General features: G+C 39.1%; 3 protein-coding genes across 7 annotated transcripts in view; all 3 read left to right on the top strand.

Annotated features, from left to right (window-relative positions):
* The window catches only part of LOC143902604 (uncharacterized), a 135,993-nt gene extending 118,874 nt beyond the window's left edge, over positions 1-17,119 (top strand). For both annotated transcript variants that reach the window (XM_077415651.1, XM_077415652.1), the window contains 3 exons: positions 11,428-14,603; positions 14,781-15,251; positions 15,325-17,119. In XM_077415651.1, the coding sequence (XP_077271777.1) occupies positions 12,452-14,603; positions 14,781-15,205 (2,577 nt within the window). In that variant the 5' untranslated portion in view covers positions 11,428-12,451 and the 3' untranslated portion in view covers positions 15,206-15,251; positions 15,325-17,119. The remainder of the gene's footprint in view (positions 1-11,427; positions 14,604-14,780; positions 15,252-15,324) is intronic.
* A 160-nt stretch (positions 17,120-17,279) lies between these two features.
* Positions 17,280-19,934, top strand: LOC143902607 (uncharacterized). Its single transcript, XM_077415659.1, has 4 exons — positions 17,280-18,075; positions 18,194-18,517; positions 18,583-19,002; positions 19,063-19,934. The coding sequence occupies exons 1-4, from the start codon at positions 17,755-17,757 to the stop codon at positions 19,279-19,281; spliced, it is 1,284 nt and encodes a 427-aa protein (XP_077271785.1). The 5' UTR covers positions 17,280-17,754; the 3' UTR covers positions 19,282-19,934.
* Positions 19,935-20,210: 276 nt separating this feature from the next.
* LOC143902606 (uncharacterized) lies at positions 20,211-22,735 on the top strand. Of its 4 annotated transcripts, none has more exons than XM_077415658.1 (6): positions 20,211-20,530; positions 20,645-20,766; positions 20,894-21,302; positions 21,441-21,764; positions 21,824-22,243; positions 22,310-22,735. In XM_077415658.1, the coding sequence occupies exons 3-6, from the start codon at positions 20,982-20,984 to the stop codon at positions 22,526-22,528; spliced, it is 1,284 nt and encodes a 427-aa protein (XP_077271784.1). In that variant the 5' UTR covers positions 20,211-20,530; positions 20,645-20,766; positions 20,894-20,981; the 3' UTR covers positions 22,529-22,735. The 4 variants fall into 4 exon arrangements, with proteins under 4 accessions (XP_077271784.1, XP_077271783.1, XP_077271780.1 ...); XM_077415657.1 differs by having other exon boundaries at positions 20,211-20,534; XM_077415654.1 differs by having other exon boundaries at positions 20,211-20,534; positions 20,645-20,811.
* The last annotated feature ends 212 nt before the right edge of the window (positions 22,736-22,947 follow it).

Genomic DNA, 22,947 nt, shown 5'->3' with positions numbered 1-22,947 from the left:
TTAATTTTGTACAATGATGGTGACTGACGGTAATAAACTCCTCGGTAAATTTAGGTTGCCTTTTTCTATAAATTTAATAGAATACCACTGTTGTTGACGTCACAACATTTTCTAGTTATTAATATTAAATATTATATCTTGCAAACGTATTAAAATAAATTTATATTAAAATGAATTAAATTACATGAGTAATATTGATTCTCTAATTGGATAAAAACCATTTTGTATTTTCGTGAAGATTGAATTGCCATAGAAAACACGAGTATAATATACTGCGGATAAAAAGCGGCCATGGGAAAAGCATACGGTATTCGCGATACGAGCGCGAACGCGGAGCTTTAATAAAATTCGATTTCGTGAAACTGGGGTTGAAAACTTAAGTAAATATGGAAGTACTCGTAGTAAAAGCTCATCAGCGATGCCCATTATTTGCTCCCTGATGCCATTTGATGCTTTAAAATGCAGTTTCTCACGGGAGTTCGCGATATTCAAGCCAATTTATTAAAATAATGTTAGAGATGAGCATATCTGCAGTTACATTTTGATCCTCGAAGAGATACCTATATATACATATACTCAGTCTGCTCGCTGTAGCTTAATATTTACGTATCTGCGCACATTACTATACTTGGTCTCGCGATATCGGATAAATTATATTGAAGAAATTACGTGTAGCTCTCTCTCTCTCTCTCTCTCTCTCTCTCCCCCCCCCCTCACACACGATAATATTTATTACGCTCTTAGAAGTACAAGCCACATAAAATTTCTCAAATTTCAGTCGCTGATAACTCGAAAAATATTCCTGCTCTCCGAGTTTTGTCAAGGGAAAGTTCATGCACTGCAAATTGATCGAAGATGTAGGCGAAAGGGAGTGCGGGAAACCCAGAAGACGCCCTATGAAGGAACCGGTGCGAGTGGAAACGCGATCGGTCGAGAGAAACCGTCGACCGAATTCGTCGCGAAGTGCTTTTATTGCACTTTTTATTGCGCGTTCGATCGAGCTTTCGCAGATAGCACTTCGGTTTCTTAAATCCTCTACGTACGAGGGAACGTCTCGCAGGTATTCCCGGCGTGATCTTTCCGTCTTTCGTTTCTCGGCCCTCCATCCTATCGGCATCTCGGAGAGAGGTAGGAATTTCAGCCGATCGTCCATATCGGCGCGTTACGATCTTGTTAGCGGGAGAAGGGACCCTCGCTTAAAAAGGCGAACGTATTACAAGCCGTCGAAACGTCTGGCGGTGGCGCGGATATAGCCGGCTTGGCTTCTCTTCTTCCCCAAATAATTTTTTCATACGGGCATAAATAAGCCGGATAATCAGTCGTCGGTCGTTTTGGATATTAAAGAAATTGTCTGTGTGTACAGAAGCCTTAATGCCGTTCCGGCCAACCCGAAAGCGGCTTTTTTTACGAAGGATAATGTCGATTACGACATTCCATGCCATCGTGCCGCTGGTATACACGTAAAACATAGTTCGATAATTCCCGTTAAAGTACGCGCAGCGCGTTTATATATTTCAACTTTGTTATAATCCGGTCGGAGCGATATTCCTGCGATTTCTTCGCCTTTTCCCCCATCCTCTCTCGACCGTGTCTCATTACCGAAACCAATACGAAAGTACCTATCAGGTTGCGTGCAGTAACGGCGACGAGCTTCATAAAATCCCGTCGGGTAATTAAATTTTACTGTGTACGCATTATCTGGACGATGTTCCCTCTCGGTTCTGCTTTTTAAAGTCGCGGCCCCCTTCCGGCTCGAGCGATGTGTGGCGTTACGAAAGATGAAATCACGTTTTGCGAAAAAAATTACGTCACAGTTTTGCTCCGAAATTGAGGATCGGCTTACCCGAATGAAAACGTGCGACGCTAACGTACAAAATATATACGTCCGTATTATTTACTTGTATACATTTATACTAAACTTTGTGCCGCGAGATCCGCGGTTCTCCAAGTCTGCGCTTCCTTTTAATTTCATTTCTTTTTTACACTTTTGGTATTTAAAATGAAATATTCGTTTGTTTTGACGGTTGAGATGGAGATGCAGCGTTATTAAAGGAAACGCAAGCTTTTCCAGTCGCAAATCTTTATGCTATTGTAAAGCGACTTGTGCATTATGAGTTTGTCTAAAGAAAGGAAGGAGATTGTTAGATGAGATAACGCCACAATGTACAATTTTCCGGAGGAGATTCTTAAAATGGCACAGGCTATTATTTCTCGATGTATTTTCAATGAGAAGTGTGAACAAAGCCTGCAGAGATACTGATGACACTCGACAGCGATAGCTTTCGGAAAAAATTTGTATATTATTTTCAGATCAACCGCGTATCGTTAATTTGAAGTTGATTTAATCAGCGGTTTCATTCAGACGGAACAATTTCTGTTCACTAATTGCCCATAGATTTCTCGTTGTCTTCTGCACGCCGCACGTTGCGTGTTTTGACGACCGTTCTACTTTGCAATATAATAAGTCGGTGAGACGAGCAGTTCTGAAAGTCAATGATATTCTGACATTTTTTTATCAGTGACATTTACAGTCTATCTCTAATATTATAGTAAAAGAGACTGTGTCATCAACTTTTTTTTATTTTTATCTTATAAATGTTTTTATTTGCACATTTTGCATATACTACGAAATTTAACAAAACTTAAAATATCTGTAAGCAAAAAGATATGTAATTTAAAAGAAATTTTGTGTTTATTAATGACAATTAGCATTGATTTTTCATGATGTTTTTACAGGCATCATATTATCGAATAGTTCTTGAATATGGAAAAACACTTGGAGAGGACGGTGGTTATACATTCTAATTACTGCAATTCAAACCGTTGAATAGTCGAACTTATTGCAGGACAAAATAATAACGGCTTATGAACGTAATCGTCTATTAATCGAGCTGCTTCTTTTATAAACGTGAAAATTGTTGTTCTAGTTGAAGTCTGCGAAAGTCTCCACCATAGATATTAGATCCAGCTAGGTATTAGAGGGATATAAAATTGCTACGCGCGCGCGATCCGGAGTGCTTGGTGTGGCAAGAAGTTTAATGGGGCTCATGCAAAATTCACTTTAATGACATTTAATAATGAAAGACGATTGTTTTAGCAGTAGTTTTTCATATATCGATACGTGGCACGGTGTTGTATTTAGTCAAATATATTTAGAAAGACAGAATATGTCCAACACATAAATATAAGCGTACTTTGCAGTGGTATGAATTAATTTGACGATTATTATGTCGAGTTGTTTATATGAACCAGACGTCTCAAATGATATCTCCTATATTTTATTTTTTATCTGTTTAAATAAAAAAAGTTAGAAACGCAGGAAAAATACAACATATTTCTATACAATCAAGCAGAATAATTTCGGTCCTTCTAAATAGAATTATACCCTACACGCGAACATGACTAGCGCGAAGTTCTAAAATTGTCACGTACCGGCTATACCGTTGTCATCGGCAAAACCTTTGCCGCCGTACTGTAATGCGAGCCGTGAGACTACCGTAAATATAGACTGCCCCGCATGACTAATTACTTTAATAAATATTTTCTGTGCGCACTAATTTGCATTGAGACGAGTTTAATTAGGGGATATTTTTCAGTCACGCGCACCATAATACTGTTTATTTGCGCGGTATATACGTTCTGTATACAGAGTATACGGAGCAGGGATGTTAAATTAAAACACGGTCTTACAAAAAAAATGAATAACGATACTTTCAATATCGAAGATCTTTTCGATCTCCCCATCTAAATAGATTTTTCATTAATTGGAATTTCAGGTATACAACGGATTAAACTACGACATTCAAACGGGTGTAAAAAATTATATTTTTCAATCAATGTCCCTCAAATGGGCATTAGTTTGAGAAAAAATATGATTATTAATTACCAAGATTACTGAATCGAAAATGATTCTGTTAGGAGAAGAAATTTATAGTTGAAAAGAGAGACACAGCAATCCCCTAAGTACTCTACTTATAGTTTCAATCTTTAAATTATGTCAAACGTTAAAAATAGACTAAAAAAGAGAGGGATTTATTTTCATACTTTTCAGTCTTTAGAAATAAACCGTTTACAATATCTTTTTATTGTTCTCATCAAGATTTAACGGAAATATATTTTCGATGTTATTTCACGTTGCTTTAATTTCGAGGATTATACTTTAGCGGATTATAATAGGATGCATGTTGTCGACCGTAAGTTTTTGACGGTAGGAAATAGTGGGACAGCGAGTTTAATAATTAACGGAATTGGGAGAGGTTTCACCTGCGGGCCACTTCATCGTCGAGTCCCGTGGGTTCTCCTCACCTTCTCCTCGAGTAATGCTCCCCGTGAGACGCCAGTATAAAGGCAGATAGTCCCGCCTTAGTGCTTTTAATAATTAATACGGTGCACGGGTTTGGGTTACTTATCAAATACGTTGGAACTCGACCCAGTTATGTAGTTCACATTTTATCTTAAGTCAGCTTGAATTTACGACCGTGACAACGTTTAGATTAAACGATTTCTGCGTGACTGATAAATAAGTACAATCTCGGTATATTTGATGAATCGTGATATTAACACAATATTTCTGTTTTATGAATACATTGATAAAACATAAATTATTTATCTATTATATTAAATTTTTTCAAATTATTTTATTTATTTTTATATTTGTCTTTGTTTTTCTAATATTATTAAACGATATATTTGATCGTTAATATATCGTTAATATATATATATATATATGTTACAATATTAATTTTTTGTTATTAATTTTACTATTTTCGGTTGCAAAACGAAATTAATTCTTCTAAACCTAAACCTCACTTTTCCAACGAATTCACACATGTATGTAAGACTCGCGTATCAAATCTATCAAACTTATGATATTTCCTATACCCTCGCGTAATTTTTTAATTAAAAAGAACATGTCTTGTTATCGAGCTTATCAATCAACTTTATATGCGAAGCTCGTCAAAACCAGGATCGGTTGCGAACTTTTTCTTATAAGACTTCGGCGAATAGATTACCGTCCTCTTTCCATATATAGGAAGAAATAAGGGGGCTAATGAGGGATAACTACACGTCATGCGACTCGAGGCTGCACTCAATGATCGTATCGGAAAGCGTGCACTTCTAGAGTTAAGAGAGAACTTAATCCAAACGCGGTATAAAATATAGTCATCTCTAATCAAGCTGAATCATTGAATTGTCAAAGAAAAAGTTTTACATTACGATAAGAACACAAACGATAATGAAAAGGATACATATTTTAGCCTGAAACTATAACAATGAGCTCGAATTTGGCAATTGGTCCGTGCTTTTCCTTCGATGACGAAGATTTAGGCTCGGAGCGCCGAGGTATCGCGTCCGAACGATTTTTTTTCTTTGATGCGGGAAAAGTGAACTTCACAGTACTTGCTGTGGAAATTGGAAAAGTTGACACCTGTAGGTTCGAGCGTTGCTCGATCGACTTTGCGGCGGGTTAATACATCCCGGAGGACGTGCGCTCGTAAAAAGAGGATAATCACACGTAAAAGTGAACGAGTAATCCAGCACCGTTTTACGTCGCGCGAGAGAGCATCGCGCGGCTGAATTCCTCGCGTGACTTCGCGGACGGTTACGATGTAACTCCGCGTGACACACGCGAATTATACACGCGCGATACGCAATCGCTAACCATTGAAGAGCGTACAGCAGTTATCCGAACGAGATAATTGAATCGCGAAACACGTGTCAAGCTTTTCACCGAGTTATAGGATACAAATCGAGATACAAACAAATTGCGCACGAGATGTCCGGCGTAGAGATTTTCGTCTATTTTTTAATCTATTTCAATCTGTAAATATTTCATCTGCAATATATTTTTTTTTCTCTCAAAAGGGCAAGTGAAATATTCGTGAAAATATTTGAGATAAAATTGGATAGCGTACATTTTGGAATTTTTCTGGAAAATTTTTCGCTTTCGCGATACATAATTTTTGATAGTAGCAATTTTATTTGTGCATATAGTGCAAGGAGGAATTTATGTAAAAGACTAAAACCTAGATTTCAGACCGGCAATTGTCGAGAAGATTTGCAACGCACCAATTTTGTTTGAGAAATATTTATATGTTCATTAAAGTTGTATATCACAGAACGGGCAAGGGCAGATAATTCCTCCTATAATTCCTCCTTGTTTGGCTATGCTGGCTGCACAGGAACAGTTGATAATGAATTCGACTCAGGAACTGTTGGGAATTGAAAACAGATCGAACATGATCACATTTCACTTAGTGCTACCAATATCCTCGTAACGACCGGATTACATATCGAACTTTCGATTTTTTCAGCAGTTTTGTATTATCCCTGCCATTAAACCGTTGATCAAATTGCAATGTAAAAATGTTGAAGAAGGGTTATAAAATAATAAAATTATAATTATACTTATATAGGATTGTATATAGAATCGTAATTAACATCAAATGTCATTAATATCCTTTGCACGAGAATTTAATGGCTACAAAATATTTCTGTCAAATACAGAGATATTTAGTTAATATATTTCCAAAGGCACCGATAAACAAACCGAGATTTATGATTTTATAAATGGATATTTAAGTTTATCTCATTTGGGTTTTTTTCTCGATTTGCCAAAAACGTTTTACAGCAATACAAACAAATCACTCGTAACATCTGTGATCACTGATATTCATTTTTCGTCGATGGCTATGGCAAACATATTTTGAAATCGTTTAGTGAAAATTAATATGCGTTGAACAAATATTTCTCTCCCCAGCGTTCCTGTCCCCTGAAACACTGTCTGCGACCTCCGGTGATGTTTCACGATATGGAAAATATTTTTACGGTTAACTGCGATACATTATGCAGACTTCAATTGATTTTATTGAACGGCTTTATAGAAAATTGCTAAAATGTTTAAAAAGTAATATCTCAAATAATTTATTTTCTGAATGTTGTAATTAAATTGCGTACGCGAACTAAAGAAAAAAATAATAGAAACACGTTTAATAATATAATAGGATATAATTTCAAACAGTTGTTTTACCAAGCATTTTTCAATTTTAAATCAATAGGTATAATATCAAATCACGCAGTATGCATGAGTATGTTGCAAATTTAGTAGATCTCACTTTAAATTCTAATTAGAAAAACATATTCTCTCAAGTAAACCGTAAAAATAAATGAGATTTGAATGAGTAATCGGTGATGCTGAGTGATATTAAGTGCATCGACGCAGAATTGAGACTTTAGTGCGTATTTAGGAAAGTATAGAATTTAAGAGGAACGTGATACGTTAAAAATTACAAGAATAATCAATGTTCGCCAATCACAGATGTAAACACTTCCGCTGGGTCTTCGTGCGCCCCATTTGGTTACGGTTCCACACCCTATCCACCCGTTTGCCATCCACGGATGGTAGTTAGTCACGAATAGGTAGGTAGCTTTACCTAGATATTATATCATACGGAAGCACGTGAACGAACGCGACCCCCGTGTAGTAGCATGCCAATCCCGACATTCGTATAATTAATTAAACTAAGCCAAGGGAACATGAAGTTATGTGAGCTTACTCTGCTAACTGTAACAACTTGTGTATCATATACTTGTGTATCAAGACTTTTCCTTGTCTGTGCGATCCATCACTCTTAGAACTTAGGAAAGGCGGAATCCTAAACTCGAGTAAACAGTACCAATTTGCTACTTAAATACACTCCGAAAATTTTATTTTGTTAAAAGACCTCCTTATTTCTTTTCTTTTACCTTGTTAGTTAAGAATGGAATATGAATTTTTGTTAGAGAGAAAAATGGAAAAGATTGATTAGAAGAAACTATTAATACGGAGCTGTTATTATCTCGGGGTTCCACTCGACGCGCGAAGAAAACATATGAAAATCATGGTAATCGAAAATACTATTCCGGGTCATTTGTATTCATGCAGTACGATAGAATAGTAACAAGCTCAATAAGGTCGATAGAACGATGACAAAAATTACCTGCTCGGTCGCGTAAACGCATTTGAGCCTTAACAAACGGTATTATTAGCTGCATTGATTTGGTTTAATCAACTTCTATCGTGCAAATCGCCCGCAGGGTTTGTGTATTGGCGCGGGCATCGGCGAGTGCGATCACGCGATTCGATGAATCGAGGACAAACGTAAAAGGGTGAAAGGACACAGATGCGCAAACCAGCCAACCAATTAACCAACCAACGAACGTCGCGTGTTTGCCGAATTAAATAAACTGACCGCCAAAATCCGGCTAATGATAAGTCGTTGCGCGTTTGGGAATGAAGGTATTATTAAAATCGGATAGAAATGTCACTACTGGACAGCAACAGTGAGCTGTTTGTGTGATTGATCGAAAAACTGTTGCTACATAGTGTCCATCGTCCTTTTTTTTTTACCGCAAATTTTTTAATAATTATTCGATTCTCGGGAGTGCAAAGTGACAAGTCGTTTCATCGTGTATTATTTTTAAAAAGGAGTAATTAAATCGTCGATAAATTGTTGTCAATTTTGATATTTAAATGTTTCGGTAAATTGTTCATTAAAAATACAAAGCTTTTTCAATAAGTTTTGTACACGACGACCTAGCCATATTATTGATTTGAAGCGTTTGCCGTCCACTTGGTGGTGAATGTTCGATCTAATGCTTAATTCACAGACTATTATCGTGACATGCGGATCGCAAACATGTATCTGCATAATGCCCTTTTACCGCGAACGATTTCAACGATTCTATGTCACGAAGCTTGTAATTACGGAAGCGATTGTGGATGGTATATATCGATATGAGATTTATCCGCTAAACTATAGTATAAATATATGACCATCGAAATGCTGTAGAATTATCGTCCTTTTATTGACCTGTCAATTATGTAATTAATTTATGAGCAGATTACTTCTTTACGAAAGTATCAAAGTCTTGGCAGGTACCTCTTTTTATTTCAAGCAGAACAAATCACTTGCAGTAAATAATAAATTGTTTACTAAAATATATGAATTTTCTAGTAAAATGCGATTTGCAACAGATACGTATATAACTACGTCACGTTCAAAGTTCTCATGGGAAAATTTTAATTTCTTAATGTTCTGAATTCAAAATTTTCGACGGCACATTTTCAAATATGCGAAGTAAGTAACGCTGTTAATAAAGTCATATGAATTGATTTATGACTTCATGATTGACGTGTGATTGATTTATTTTTACAATCTTTCATAGATGCCAAACGTTATCCACTTTTGCTCGATGGAATCTTGATAGCGACAGTATTTGAAAATCAGGTTACACGTAAGTAGCATGTAGCATGCAACGAATATTTAAGGTACGACCTACCCTAAAATATTCGTTGAAAAAGAGACAAATAGCTTCTTGGCTAGCTATATATGTATCTACCCTAGTCGTTTTTGTCAGCCTGAAAAGAGTACGCATTCCATCGTGACACCTCGTCCAACGCTCAAGGCACACATCATGTATTTTATCATACTTGATTTTGACATGGATGTACTTTTTGCCGTCTACAAGGTGTCACGAGATATTCCCGATCGCTTATGAATCACAATATCGACTCTACGGAATCTGTTCTCTGACTATTCTAATCTCGTCACGGGATTGTATCGTCGCTGTACGTATGCGATAATAACAATTAATCATATGCAAACTGCTCTTTTTGCCAAGGTTTTTGTCCACGATGTGTCACGAGACATTCTTGGTCATCTATGAAAAATAGACAATATACCATTCAGTTCAAGAAATATTGCTTCCAATTTAATTTACCGTGTGCAAAACTTACTTACCTTTCAAATTATTGCATCGAAATGCTCCAATGCTATATTGGTTCAGCTTTTTTCTATTCTAATGAGGGTCAGGATAAATCTTGTAATATTGCAATGACGAGGTAATCACGAATGATCATAGTTATACATGCAAGCGCGGCAATTTGACTATCAACATTTACATCTAGCTGTTTAGATTTGTTTCTGTGATTTGCATTGTATTCTCTGTCCGGAATATTCGGAATATCTCTCGTAATGAAGTACATCGCGCGCATCCACCTACAATTATTGGCGGCCGAAATGATCGAAAATCAAATCTCTCGCGGTCGGAAGAGATGTCCCCGTTATTAAGTCTCGTTTCGCGGAACGAGATATCGGATGAGATAGCCGGGGAAAGAAATCAATGGTCACTTACTCCTCTTACCTTCATCATGACTCATCCACGTGTTCCGTCCACGTCTTACCTGGCCGAATCAATTTCCTGGCTGTATCGCGAAGTGGGCGATCGTTTTGTAGGACTTCCTTCGTTGTCTAAGATATCCCAGAAATTTATACCCCAACCACTCGGATCGTTTTACGATCAATTACCGGTGGCGAATTACTAGCCGGGGTATGGTAGCGGTAGCCGATATCGGACTTAATTAACTTAATAACGATAAATAGTAGTATTTATGAATAACTCAATTACGTCCAGCGCGAACTTGCTCGTTTACATATTTCTGCAGGCTAATAATATTAATAACATAAATAACGTAAATTAATGATGCGTAACGGATATTGTGCATTGCCATTTGCGGTCGGTGTACATTTATTTTTATCCGTTTATACGATTAATTGCTGCACGATGAAACGTTATCTCGAAATCAGAAATGTAAACGACCGCTTAACGGTATATATAACTTGCTAGAAACGGAAACATCTAAAGGAACATCTTTCTTGTTCCTACGTTTTTTTCCCTTTGCTTAGTAATTTTAAAAAAATTTTAAGAGCGTCAAATTTTAACGAAAATAACGAAATATTCAATTATTTAATTTTTACATAAAAGATATTGTGTGCCTTTCATTTAAAATCTGTTTTGCACGTTCTACATTAAATTTGTTTTAAATTATTGAGCAACCAAGTTATTGATATTCGATTGAAATTCTTAACAGTTGTGTGCGCTTTGGAATATTTACTTCAAATTCTGGCACGCGAAAGTAAATCGATAAGGAAGAAATGGAATTAATAAAGAAATATCAGGATCTGAGAAATTTTAGAAACTGAAAATAAAACTAGTTACGAAACTTCAACAGAATAAAAAATGTATGCTATTATGATTGTTTATTTTATAAAATCGAGTTTTACGCATTCCTAAAAATAGTACATAAAAATTCTATTAGTATTTGAAATTAATCGTCAAAAATTTTTATTTTTTATCGATTTTAAATCTTTTTTAATTCGGAAGCTGTATTTTCCTAAAAATCAAATTCAAATTTTCTTTATTATGATTTGCTTTATGGTCAATAAATATGTATGAAATTCCGCGATTGAGAAACAAAAATTTTAGAGGCTTTTTTTGAGCGAAGTTTTTGTTTATTAAATTATTTAAATTCATATATCTTTCTTTTAAGAGTCGTTATTATTTTTTAAGTCGCTTCCTTAAACTGATGACAGATATTTTTTACAGGTGTCTGGCACAACGTTGCGAAAGAATCGTAAAGGAGGAACGGATGACTGCGAGCACGCTCGTGTCCCAATTAAAGAAATGGATACGGTAATCAACGCGAAGCCGCATTGGCGACTAGGAATAAGGGCCAATTCGGCGCGTTAAATACTCCCCGGCGATTCACGTTCCGGCCGGGGCTCTCGTAGATCTGGGGATGGCCTTCTGGGAGCAAAAGTGGACACGGCAACAGCAGCAGCAGCAGCAACAGCAGCGATATCGGATCAAACTCAGTTAACAAGCCCGTGTGTCGTCGCCGTATCGGTCGCGCAAGTAGATAGATTTTAAATCGAGTCAGCTGCGGAACAACGGTAACAAAGTTAACGCGGCAAAATAATCCACGGGCGATTGGAACACGTATTCTGTATATAATGGAAGAACGTGAAGCGAGACGGTAGTGGACCCCGAGAATGGTGGGTGCCGCGAGGAAGAAATTGAATCTTGTCTTTATACGTCGCCTAATCGCTCGACGCATCGCAGACGTCAAGGGAGATTCTATCTGATGCGGGACACGGAAGAATGTAGATACAAGTATAGTTACAAGGGAAACGCTATTAACCCCATCCTACCCCATTCGAAATCTTTCACGTGTATATCGACGGTATCCACGATCGACCGCGAAAGCACAGGCTATAAAATATAACGCAACGCCGACGTCCTGCCGGGAATCCGTGCCGGATGTCGCGAGGAAAGGGAGTGACACGGTGAGAGAGGATTCAGAGACAGCCGATCTCAGGAATGTGACAGTGACAGAATTCCGCGTGAGGAAATCCTACCTTCGAGCAACGACCGTGGAACGAGAGGAAAAGAGAGGAACGTGCGGGATAATAAGTCGACGAAGACTCATCCCGACTAGTGTCCTTACGGATTCAAGTTTCCTCCTCGACGTCCTCCTCGTCGCGAAGCGGCGTTGACCCTGTTATGGAATGAACCGATGCCCGGACGGGGCATTTAAGTGTCCGCGATCATCATCCTCGATACGAGCATCATGACCCCGATGATGCGGCTGCTCCTTCTATCCGCTCTACTAGCCATACAATCCTGCTCGACCGTCTGCTCGGCGAGCAGCGATGGTGGACCCAACAGCCCGATCTTCAATCTGGATCACACCGCTCTGGAGAAGAACCTGGCGGCGATCTTCAATAAGGTGGCGCATAGTTCCGCGACCACGAAGCGTAGCGTTCCGGCATACGATGCTCAAGTGTCGGCCAGCACAACGTTGTCGACGGTACCGTCGCCGTTAACCACCAGTACGATCATGAGGACAACCACCGCCAGCCCGTCGATACCCGCTATCAAATATCCTGCGGCGCCGCGGGCCACGGCATCGCCCGTCTTTCGGGATCTGCCGTCGTACGCGCCGCCCTCCAGAGCACTCTTCACGCCACCCCTGCCGCCGGAGTACCTACACCCATTCGCCGACAAGCCCACGCTGCGAGGTACCAACTCGGACGTGCACACCGGCAACAGGAGGCCGGTACCGCCGCCGAGCTTGACGCCGGCGCACGAGCGGATACCCATCCGACCGCCGGATCTACCTCAGAGTCCTTCTCAGGTGCCGGAGAGGCATCACACGAGGAACAAACCGGCAAGCGTGCCCGACAGCAGAGAGCAGAGGCCTGCGGAGGCCGGCGAGACCGATCGGAAGAACGGCACGAACGATCCTTCGTTCGTGACCCTTCATTACCCCAGTATTTCTAGGATCTTATCTGGCAGCAACGGCAGGAAACAGGATATTCCTGACATCTTGCTGAAGCCCCTAGCCACGAAGAATCCGTTGCTGCCGAATGTACCTCCCGCCCTAACGACCGACAAAACCACGTCGCCGCCAAGCACCATCACGCCGAAAGTGTCCGGCAGTACCACGGATCCTTCGAAGGTCGCCGTCACGCAGCCGACGATTTTCAATCTACCGAACACTGGCCGGCAGGACGACGACGGCTATCACGGCCTGAGGAACGAACACGGCCTGAAGACTGACAGTATCGAGATAGTAGACACTGAGAGACTGCCATATCCGCAGGCGCAACCACCGGCTCCAACGCCGAAGCGACCGGCGAGCGCCAACGACGACGATGATCGCCTAATACCACAGGTCGACACGCATCCGCTCGAGTCCACGTGGCGAATCGCCTGGTCGCTGCACGTGTACGTCGCGGCGATTATGTTCACGCTCATGGCCTTGTACTCGATCTACAAGATCGTGCGTTTCAACGAGGCAACGAATCTACTCACGCAGTCGTACTTCCTAGCCGTTCATCTGCTATTGACCACAATCTGCACCTTGAGATGCTTCCATCTCTTCTACGACGCTTACAATCTCGGACACTCGCTGCCGGAGTCATTGTCCAGGGTGCTGATGTACCTGCCGGCACCGCTCTTGTCCACGGCGTTCGCCACTCTAATGTTGTACCTCGCTCGGTGCTCGGAGGCACCCTCGCTTAACAACAGCATCCTCTCGCCCGTCACGCTTGTACTTTCGTCCACGGTGCACATCGTGCTGTGCGTGTCTTTGCATGTGTCCGCGCATATGCTCGGCTATCAGGACGAGGCGAGGATTCTGCCGCTCATCTGTCAGTGCATCTATATTGTCGTCTGCGTCACCTTAGGCCTGTGCTACATGTACGTGTACCGCGTGGTACGTTCGCAGATCCACGTGGCTAGCAATAAGGCGGCCGGCGCGAATCATATGATGGGCGCCGATCCTACCACGGTGGCTCTCAGCACTGCCATCACCACCACTATCGCCACCGCTCTGTTGTTCATTCTCATGGGCTTCGTGCAGCTTTATGGGATATTCGGCGTCCAGGAACGTCCGCCACAGTATCCGTGGCTCTGGTGGGGCTGGCAGTTCTCCGTCAGACTGCTAGAGCTGTCCGTTTGTGGTCTCCTGGCCTGGGTCGCCAGCCTGTCCCAGTATCCGTTGCGCGAGAAACAGATGCAGCAACACTCGGCACACTCAGGCTTCGCTCTGTTCCCCTGCGGCAGTTCCACCTCCACGGAAAACATGGACGATGTACTCTACCCCGCTATATGCAGCACCAACCAAGCGATTCAAAATTATACCATGAGGACGGGAAAGCAAGTTTACGACGATAGTTTTCCACTGAATACTTTGCCCGAGCATTTGAACATATCAGGTAAAAAAATAGTAATAACTCATAAATTTCTCATTAGCAATCTCTTCATAATTGAATATATAGAATTTATTTCTCATTCTCGATCCAAGGAAACCAATATTATATTAATTATCTAATGAGACTATTTAATATAACTGTTAATCAATTTATAGAAACTAATATTTATTTTTTGCGCAGGTACCTTTGAGAGACATTCCATCCGCAAGTCAGGTACGATGGGCCACTTTCCTCACGAAGGTCGGGGTTCCTTGAGTCGCCACGGTAACGGCATACAGACTCTAAGAAACTCGGAAACTCGCGGAAGGCATACGCCCGTTCAAGGCCTACACGAACAAGCTCCGACCAGCGGCTCGACGATGCTAGTCGCCGAGGATGGCTTCGTTAGGTTCCGGAGTCTTGGCGCGGAGGAGGACGAGCTGTCCGATACGCAGAGCATGGTCGGCACTCACGGCAGGGGAAGCTCGCTCGCCGGTAGCGTTAGATACAACGCGAGGCATCCCACGGTACAGCATCAGCATCCCCATCAGCATCAGCACTCGTTGCAGCAACACTCGCATCCGAGTCAGCATCAAACCCACCACCAACTTTACAACAACACATAAAAGGCTGTGCCAACGCGATAACTAGAACGTGATTCTCGTTGACTCGGTAGGTATAATGAGAAGTGCATGAAATTTCAATTTACAAGTGATGTCCTATAATCAGTGTTCTTTTGTTGCAGACGTAACGTAACGATCGTCGTCGATGAAACATATTAGGATATATCGACACCCGCGAGAATCGTCGCCCTCGCAAACTTCGGTCTAAACTAATTTTATCTCGTACTCTATGTAAGATATGTCCTGTGTATAGACAACCTAATTGCCATTCCTGCTCTCCCGCTTCGCATCGACGTCCGAGCCAAGCCTCTGCCGTACGATATCTATACATATTTATTTTGATCCTCGATAAGCGAGTAAAAGTATACGGCGAACTCGTTTGGGGTTCCTCTACCTATATGTGGGTAGTTCAGGGTATATCGAAACTTAATCTTATATTAGGCACTTGGTACTTATTAAGATTCATGTGATTGAAAAAAAAATTAAAGAAATAATGTGTCTCACTGAAATATATAGGAAAACGCTTCTCTCTCGGTTTTATGTTCACTGTTAGTACCGAACACGGCTGTGGAACGTATCGGAGAAACAAATGATTTTAAATCGGTTCTAATGCCACACACAAGGAATTCCGACGTATTTTAGCAAACACGTTGCTATTTATTCGCTGCCACTTTATAGAAGACTTCGACGTTATATTGTCCCGACAATTTTTACAATACCGTATAGATTCATTATTTTACATAGTCGTACATACGTTAAAGCATTTCAGTAACCACCTGTTTAATTGACAATTTTATTTTTCGTTAAATTTACTGTTATGACGGAATTTCGACATAAAATCAGCTTTGCGATCAGCAGGAAGTATATTTTTTACAAAAATTCTACGCGAGGTCCAAACACACAACTGGGGAAAACAATTACGATTCTGATTCAGGTATTCCGAGATTAGGATATGATTGTGTCAAGCTGAAAGCGATGTTTGTACAGTCGATGATAATTTATCACTCAGTCCAATTGTACGATTTAGTTAGCGGCTAAGACTAGATTAAGAATTGCGGATTACGTTAAGTTTAGCCGTTAAGTTAGGCAAGACGCGACTAATGTCAACAGGTTTACATTTAATAAATCGAAGGAGAATAAGAAAGACGTAAAAAAAAAAATACTATTACCGATTTAGAATAGATGACATAAGTGCGATTTAACGTCACACACACACACAGGCCAGCATTTATTTTATTTCTCAGATTCTAAGGTACAAAATAGTACTTTTTACCTTTCACTTCGTATATCGATATAGGTCGCAATGTATATGTTTATATATAGACATTGTAAATAAGGTATACGGGCTCGTCGTGAGTGAATCTACTGTTACGATGGAATCCGATTGGATTCTATTCGACACATTGGAGTTTATACATCTCTTGGTTGTATAAAAAAAGATGCAAGACTTGTATTTTAATTTATCTCAGAAGCTGTATTTATTATGTGAAACATTCCACGACAAGTGATCAGTGTGAGTGCGCGATCGATTTGCGTGGGATTTTATTGCAATTATAAATTTACCTAGGCGCTAAACGAAACGGAACAAATGTAAATAAAAGCTTTTTTGCGAAGTCTTACGTTTGTCTTAATTTCGAATGAGATTTTTAGTCATTCAAGGTGCATCGGGATGTACGTGAAACATACTCTTGACTTTTACATTTTTATAAAGAATACATTTTAGTTGGAATACACCTTTACAGGTTTTTGTGTTCACGATATTATAATTTATCGGGATAGCATAACTTAGACAAATTTTACAAGGATGCTGCCGGAGTTTACAACCCGACACGCATTACGCAAAAATATTTCCGAATTTAGGTTTCCTATAAACAAATTTTACATTGTAATATATAAATATAACGTGTTAATTATGTACGTACGCATATTTATATGATTTTGTTTTATTATACCATTTCTTTCCATTTTCATTATCCATTTCAATATTTAAATTTTTTCGAAGAAAAATATTTTATTTTCAGAGAATATTCATTGATATTATATTTTATATCTCGATATCTACATAGGACAATGGACAACGATATCACAATGATTTCTGTTTCTCTCAGAAATCTATTAGAATTTAATCTTTTGGTAAGTACGTTATATGAAAAAAATCATATTTTAGTGACAAAAAATTTGATCAACAAATATAAAATAAAAGTAATAATTACGTATATTAATATAAATTGCAAGTACTAATCAATAAATTATATATTTCGTGCGTTTTTCTGCTATCGGGTTTTTCGCAATCTGTTTTGAAATAAATTCACAGTGTTTGCACCGTCTGATTCATCTATAAGTTGCTTTATCAAACTCTGATAAAGCGTAATGTAATACGATAAGTTATATAAAGCACAGTCTCATCATTAATTTAGTGTAGTATAGATTGAAACTGGTTCATTCACTTCACGATATCGCTCTTTCTTTCTATTTATATAAATAGACAATATAACTTTATATAATATAAGTAAATTGAATCAATCGACGTTTTTATAATACCGGAAAAAAATATGAGCCAGAATAAAAAGTGTGCCACATTAAGTGAAGTGAACGATAAATTCACGGAAGACGTGCTAATAAGTATTCTTTCTAAAGTATGCAATGGGAAAGAAGTGCAACTGACAGATTGGAGTTTCAACGAGGGATCTGCTAAAGGCGACAATTATTTGTCAAATGTCTACAAGGGCAAAGTCTGTGGCACTATCGACGGCAACCGAAAGCAGTACGTGCAAGCGAATGTTGTCGTGAAGTCAATGCCAAAAAATCCAGGAACGAGAAAGACTCTCAGATGTGCAGACTTCTTCAGTAACGAAATCGCTTTTTATACGCAGGTAAGATTAGGCATACATTTTTTTAATACATATTTACACACGTGTTTGAAAAAATGTATATTATTTATTTATCAATTATATTAATCAAATGAGCCATTTTCTAATCTAATTATTGCAGATTGCCTCCAGATTTGAAAACTTTCTAGCAGAAAAAGGACAAAGTGATCTATTACGCATACCACGTCATATAATCTCCTCCGCAGATGACGAAAACGGTTTTCTAGTCTTGGAAGATGCCTCTTGTTTAGGATTTCACGCTATATCGCGACAGAACTGCCTAGACTGGCCAGAATGTTCAGCTGTGCTGGAGACGTTGTCTAAATTTCACGCGATCTCATTCGCGTACAAAGATCAAAGGAAGGAAGAGTTTGCAAAAATGACAGATTCTTTAACGGAAACTTTCTTCGGTCGTGAAAACTGGGATTGGTACAAAGGGTATCATGTGAGTAACAGCGAAATGCTATAATTACTTTCCTCCGGATTAAAGCAGCTCTTTTTTTTTTACAGGAAAAGGTGCAAGTTGTAGTTAAACACGCGTTAGCTACCGAATATCCCGATAGCAAAGCTGAGAAACAATACAATTCCTACAGACTCGGCGCTCTCTTCGACAAATGCACAGAATTGTGTAAGAGAAGAGACGCTCTCACATCTGTCGTAGTCGAGGGTGACTGTTGGGCTCCAAACTTTCTGATCCGCGACGTCGGGCAAAATCAAAAGCAGACGATAATGCTCGACTTTCAGCTCGCACGTTGCGCGAGTCCCGTCACAGACTTGTCGTTCCTAATTTATGCTTGCACCTTGAAGTCATTTCGTGATCAATATTTCGACGAGATGTTAAAAGTGTATCACTCCGAGTTGAGCAATGCTATTAAATCGCTCGGGTCTGATCCAGAGAAAATTTACCCATGGGATTTATTTATGAAAGAGGTAATGCGAAGCCTTTTCTTAGGGGGAGACACACCGCTACAGTATTAATGTTAATTGCAGGTGAAAGAGCAGTTTGTGTTCGGTGTGTTTACTTCGCTCGAAGCTATTCCACTGTGCCAGTTGAACGTATCCGAATCATTCACCATAGATACCGTTGTTAAGGGCGACGAGGCAATAGACATAGGTGACGCGGTAGACCTTCCTTGCAATGAAACAGCAAGCGGAAGACAAAGATTGGCGGACGTGATAGTTCACGCCGTTGAAAAAGGATACGTGTGATGCGAAAAAGCTTCGCTACTTACAAGATCCGCTGCGAAATGGCATTAAACTAAGAAACGTATTCGACATATCGATATAATTTCTCTTGCGACACTTGTAACGGAAACAATATATACAATCTGAACAGATGAAACATTTTTAATCCCGCCTTGTACCAGGGTGCCTCTTGAACATCAATTATTCTTCTGATAAAAAATATATAATTTTTTAAAAATACTCTTAAATATTTTTTTACGTGTTCTTAATATGTTCCGTAATGTAAATGTGGTAATTGAATTATTCACGTACAATTACGTCAGAAGCAATATGCTTCTAATAGACAATGGATCTGTTTTCTGTTGTTGAACTGGCTGCGCAAAAAAGGATGAACTCTCGAACTAGCACAGCTATATAGTTCAACAACAGAAAACAGATTTCGTGTTTCTAATTCGTCATTCTTTTAATTTCTTTGTCGAGGCAAAGTCTATTGTAAATTTCCAAGTTTTCTGAAAATACTGTATAATCTTCATTATAGTTTAATCTAGCATGCATACATCCCGTGACTTATCAAAAATTCGGAGCACACCCTTATCAGCGTACAATCACAAGAAAATATGCAATATTATAGCGGAAGAAAAGTCAATAAAGGCCAGACTGTCTTGGTATAATAAATATTTATACATCATTAATGCTTTCGATAACGACCCTAAAAACAGTCAATTCAATGCCGGAGAACAAAACGTTCGACAAAAAAGGGTCGTTTGTAGTTTTTGCGTTCAATGTAGTACTTATAACACAAATCTCAGGTTCTTATCAACCTCCTGAACAAAATAAATTCTCTCGGTTCTTCCAGCGATGCTCGTGTATAAGATTATGTTTCCGCGGTGCAGATCAGTGCAGATCGATGGTAGAAAACCGCGCATGATCAGATGGTCTACAGTGTTTAGGTTAGAATAACACGATGGAATTCAGTTCACCGCTGCTTGTGCCTTTTAATTCATCCCTTCCAGACTGATGCGCGAGCCTGATTGATGCCTCTTAACAAGTTCCATCCTGCTTCACAATGGAAAATCCCGGCCTAGCTTATAGTCATAAGTGTCAGGAAGTGTTCCACGTGGCAGATCGACGCGCGTCACGCGCGATTCCAGATTCCAGTAATCGAACAGGGCCTCTGTTCATTTTGCAACGCAACAATCAACGTAAACGTTTCTTCCCCCTCCTCTTTGCAGAGAATTTGATCGCAGGGAGGAGACTTCATGCAAATTAATTTGTATGTGAGTACGAGCGTACGAATTACGAATTACATAAATATATTGCGCTATCAAACGCTGTTGAAGTTAAATACCACGAAATGATAAGGTGCTTTTATGTGTGAATTTTATAGATCGCTTTATCGCGAAGAGGAGAGAGAGATGTAAATCACGCAGACAGGATAAATCACGCCAGCGAGATAACAACTACTTTATATATATGTAACTGCAACAGTGCGTCAGCCTATCGATGAAGGTGTGTCGCTTTCATATTTATCACGCTCTTTAATTTTAACGAGAGGTACTTATCTGTTATAAAAACTAAAATTCGGTTAAAATTCCTTAAATCAACATCAATATTAATTTCAAGTAATATATTGTAGTATTTAATAATTCCGATCAAAAAGTCAATATTTTGAAAGTCGGATTTCGTAAATCTACAAATACAAAGTTAGGAAAGTAGAAAAGATCATGGGTGAAACTAAAGAACGTGTTAACTTGAGCGACGTGAGTGACGAGTTTACGGAGGAGGTGCTGGCTGACGTCCTGAGTAGAGCGTATAACGGGAAGAAGGTACAGCTGACAGATTGGAATTTTAGCGAGGGATCTGCCAAGGGTGACAGCTACATGTCGACTATTAACAAGGGTAAACTGTCCGGTATCGTGGACGGTAATCCGAAGCAACAAGTGCAAGTTAATATCGTCGTGAAGTCGATTCCCAAGAACATTGGCAGAAGAAAGACTTTTAGGAGCGGAGAATTTTTTGGTAACGAAATCATATTTTATACAAAGGTGAGAATGCATGAAGCTCTTGTTCTGTTTAATCGGAAATACGTGTGTATCTTTTGGAAGAAAAAAAAATATATTCTACTTGTACAATCGAATAAAACAAGTGCCTCGGTCTCAAACGAGTGTTATTTTACATTACAGGTTGTCCCCAAGATTGAAAAATTCTTAGCGGAGAAAGGACAAGGCAATCTACTGTGCATACCACGTTACTTGGCTTCTTACATGGACGGTGAGAATGATTTCATAGTCTTGGAGGACGTCTCTCCCCTGGGATTTGGGCCTGCGTCCAGACAAAGCTGCCTGGACTGGGCGGAGTGCACCGTGATCTTGAAAACCTTGGCGAAATTTCACGCAATCTCATTTGCGTACAAGGACCAAAAGAAAGAAGAGTTCGCAGAAATTGCAAGCTACTTGAAAGAAACCTACTTTGGTAGCGAACACTGGAACTGGTACCAAAAATTCCATGTAAGTGATATTTACGTTGCATCTTAAGTAATTATCAGTAACATTATCTTTGGTTACAGAAAAAACTGACGGATATAGCTAAACATGCGTTAAAGATGGAATATCCCAACAGTAAAGCCGAGAAGCAATTCAATTCCTATGAATTTGGTTCGCTCTATCATAAATGCTCAGAATTAATTGAGAGGATAGATGCTCCGACGTCTATTATAACCGCGGGTGACTGTTGGGCTCCGAATTTTCTAGTCCGAGACGCCGGGCGAAATAAAAAAGAAGCACTAATGCTGGACTTTCAGCTCGCGCGTTGCGCTAATCCCATCTCGGATCTATCGTTTTTAATTTATTCTTGCACTCAGAAGCCATTTCGAGATCAGCATTACGATGATATATTGAAAATTTATCATTCCGAATTGAGCAGCGCCATTAAATCTCTTGGATCCGAACCAGAAAAGATTTATCCGTGGGATTTATTTATGAGAGAGGTAAAATCACTATTTTGCGTTCGAAATTTTAGAAGGGTATCCTAATAATATTGATATCAATCGCAGGTGAAGGAGTATTTCATAATTGGATTAACGTTCGCTACGGAAGCTGTTCCATTTTGTCTATTGGATCCATCTCAATCATTCGATTTAGATGCCATTATCAAGGGCGACGAGGCAGTAAATATTGCTGACGTATGGTCATTATCTAATATCGAAACATCAAGTGGAAGGCAAAGATTAGCAGATATAATTGTCCATGCAGTTGAAAACGGATATTTATGAAAATGGAAATTTTTACATGTAATTAGCCTTTTCGCATCGACATAGAAAATTGTGAAGCATGACTGCTTCATTTTAACAAAATAATAATGCACATTATTGGAATTAATATATATAATGTACTGAAGTAAGTAGTATTGGAATAGTATTATTGATATATATTAATATATATGTATATAATTAACTTTAATAAAATCTCACTTTCACATATTTATATTTTTTCAATAGATATATATCTCAAAATTATATTCATACATATCTGGAATAAAATTTTATCCGGTTTTTATTAAAAATATGTAGAATTAAATAAAATATAGACAATCCATGTCTTTTTGTATAATTTTAATTATAACAACGTAGATTAATGAAAATATAATTTGTATAAGAGAAATATAGCCACCCATTAACTTTTCATTAGTTTA

The sequence above is a fragment of the Temnothorax americanus genome, unplaced genomic scaffold (assembly GCF_048541705.1).
Source record: "Temnothorax americanus isolate GAGA-0224 unplaced genomic scaffold, ASM4854170v1 Scaffold4, whole genome shotgun sequence".
NCBI lineage: Eukaryota > Metazoa > Arthropoda > Insecta > Hymenoptera > Formicidae > Temnothorax > Temnothorax americanus.
The sequence above is the reverse complement of the archived record's forward strand: the minus strand, read 5'-3'. Positions and strand labels throughout refer to the sequence as shown.

Coding starts and splice junctions, on each gene's coding strand:
- LOC143902606 (XM_077415658.1), top strand. CDS start 20,982: ATGGGTGAAACTAAAGAACGTGTTAACTTGAGCGACGTGAGTGACGAG. Junction 21,303..21,440: donor AAATCATATTTTATACAAAG/GTGAGAATGCAT, acceptor TTTACATTACAG/GTTGTCCCCAAGATTGAAAA. Junction 21,765..21,823: donor ACTGGTACCAAAAATTCCAT/GTAAGTGATATT, acceptor CTTTGGTTACAG/AAAAAACTGACGGATATAGC.
- LOC143902607 (XM_077415659.1), top strand. CDS start 17,755: ATGAGCCAGAATAAAAAGTGTGCCACATTAAGTGAAGTGAACGATAAA. Junction 18,076..18,193: donor AAATCGCTTTTTATACGCAG/GTAAGATTAGGC, acceptor TAATTATTGCAG/ATTGCCTCCAGATTTGAAAA. Junction 19,003..19,062: donor GGGATTTATTTATGAAAGAG/GTAATGCGAAGC, acceptor TGTTAATTGCAG/GTGAAAGAGCAGTTTGTGTT.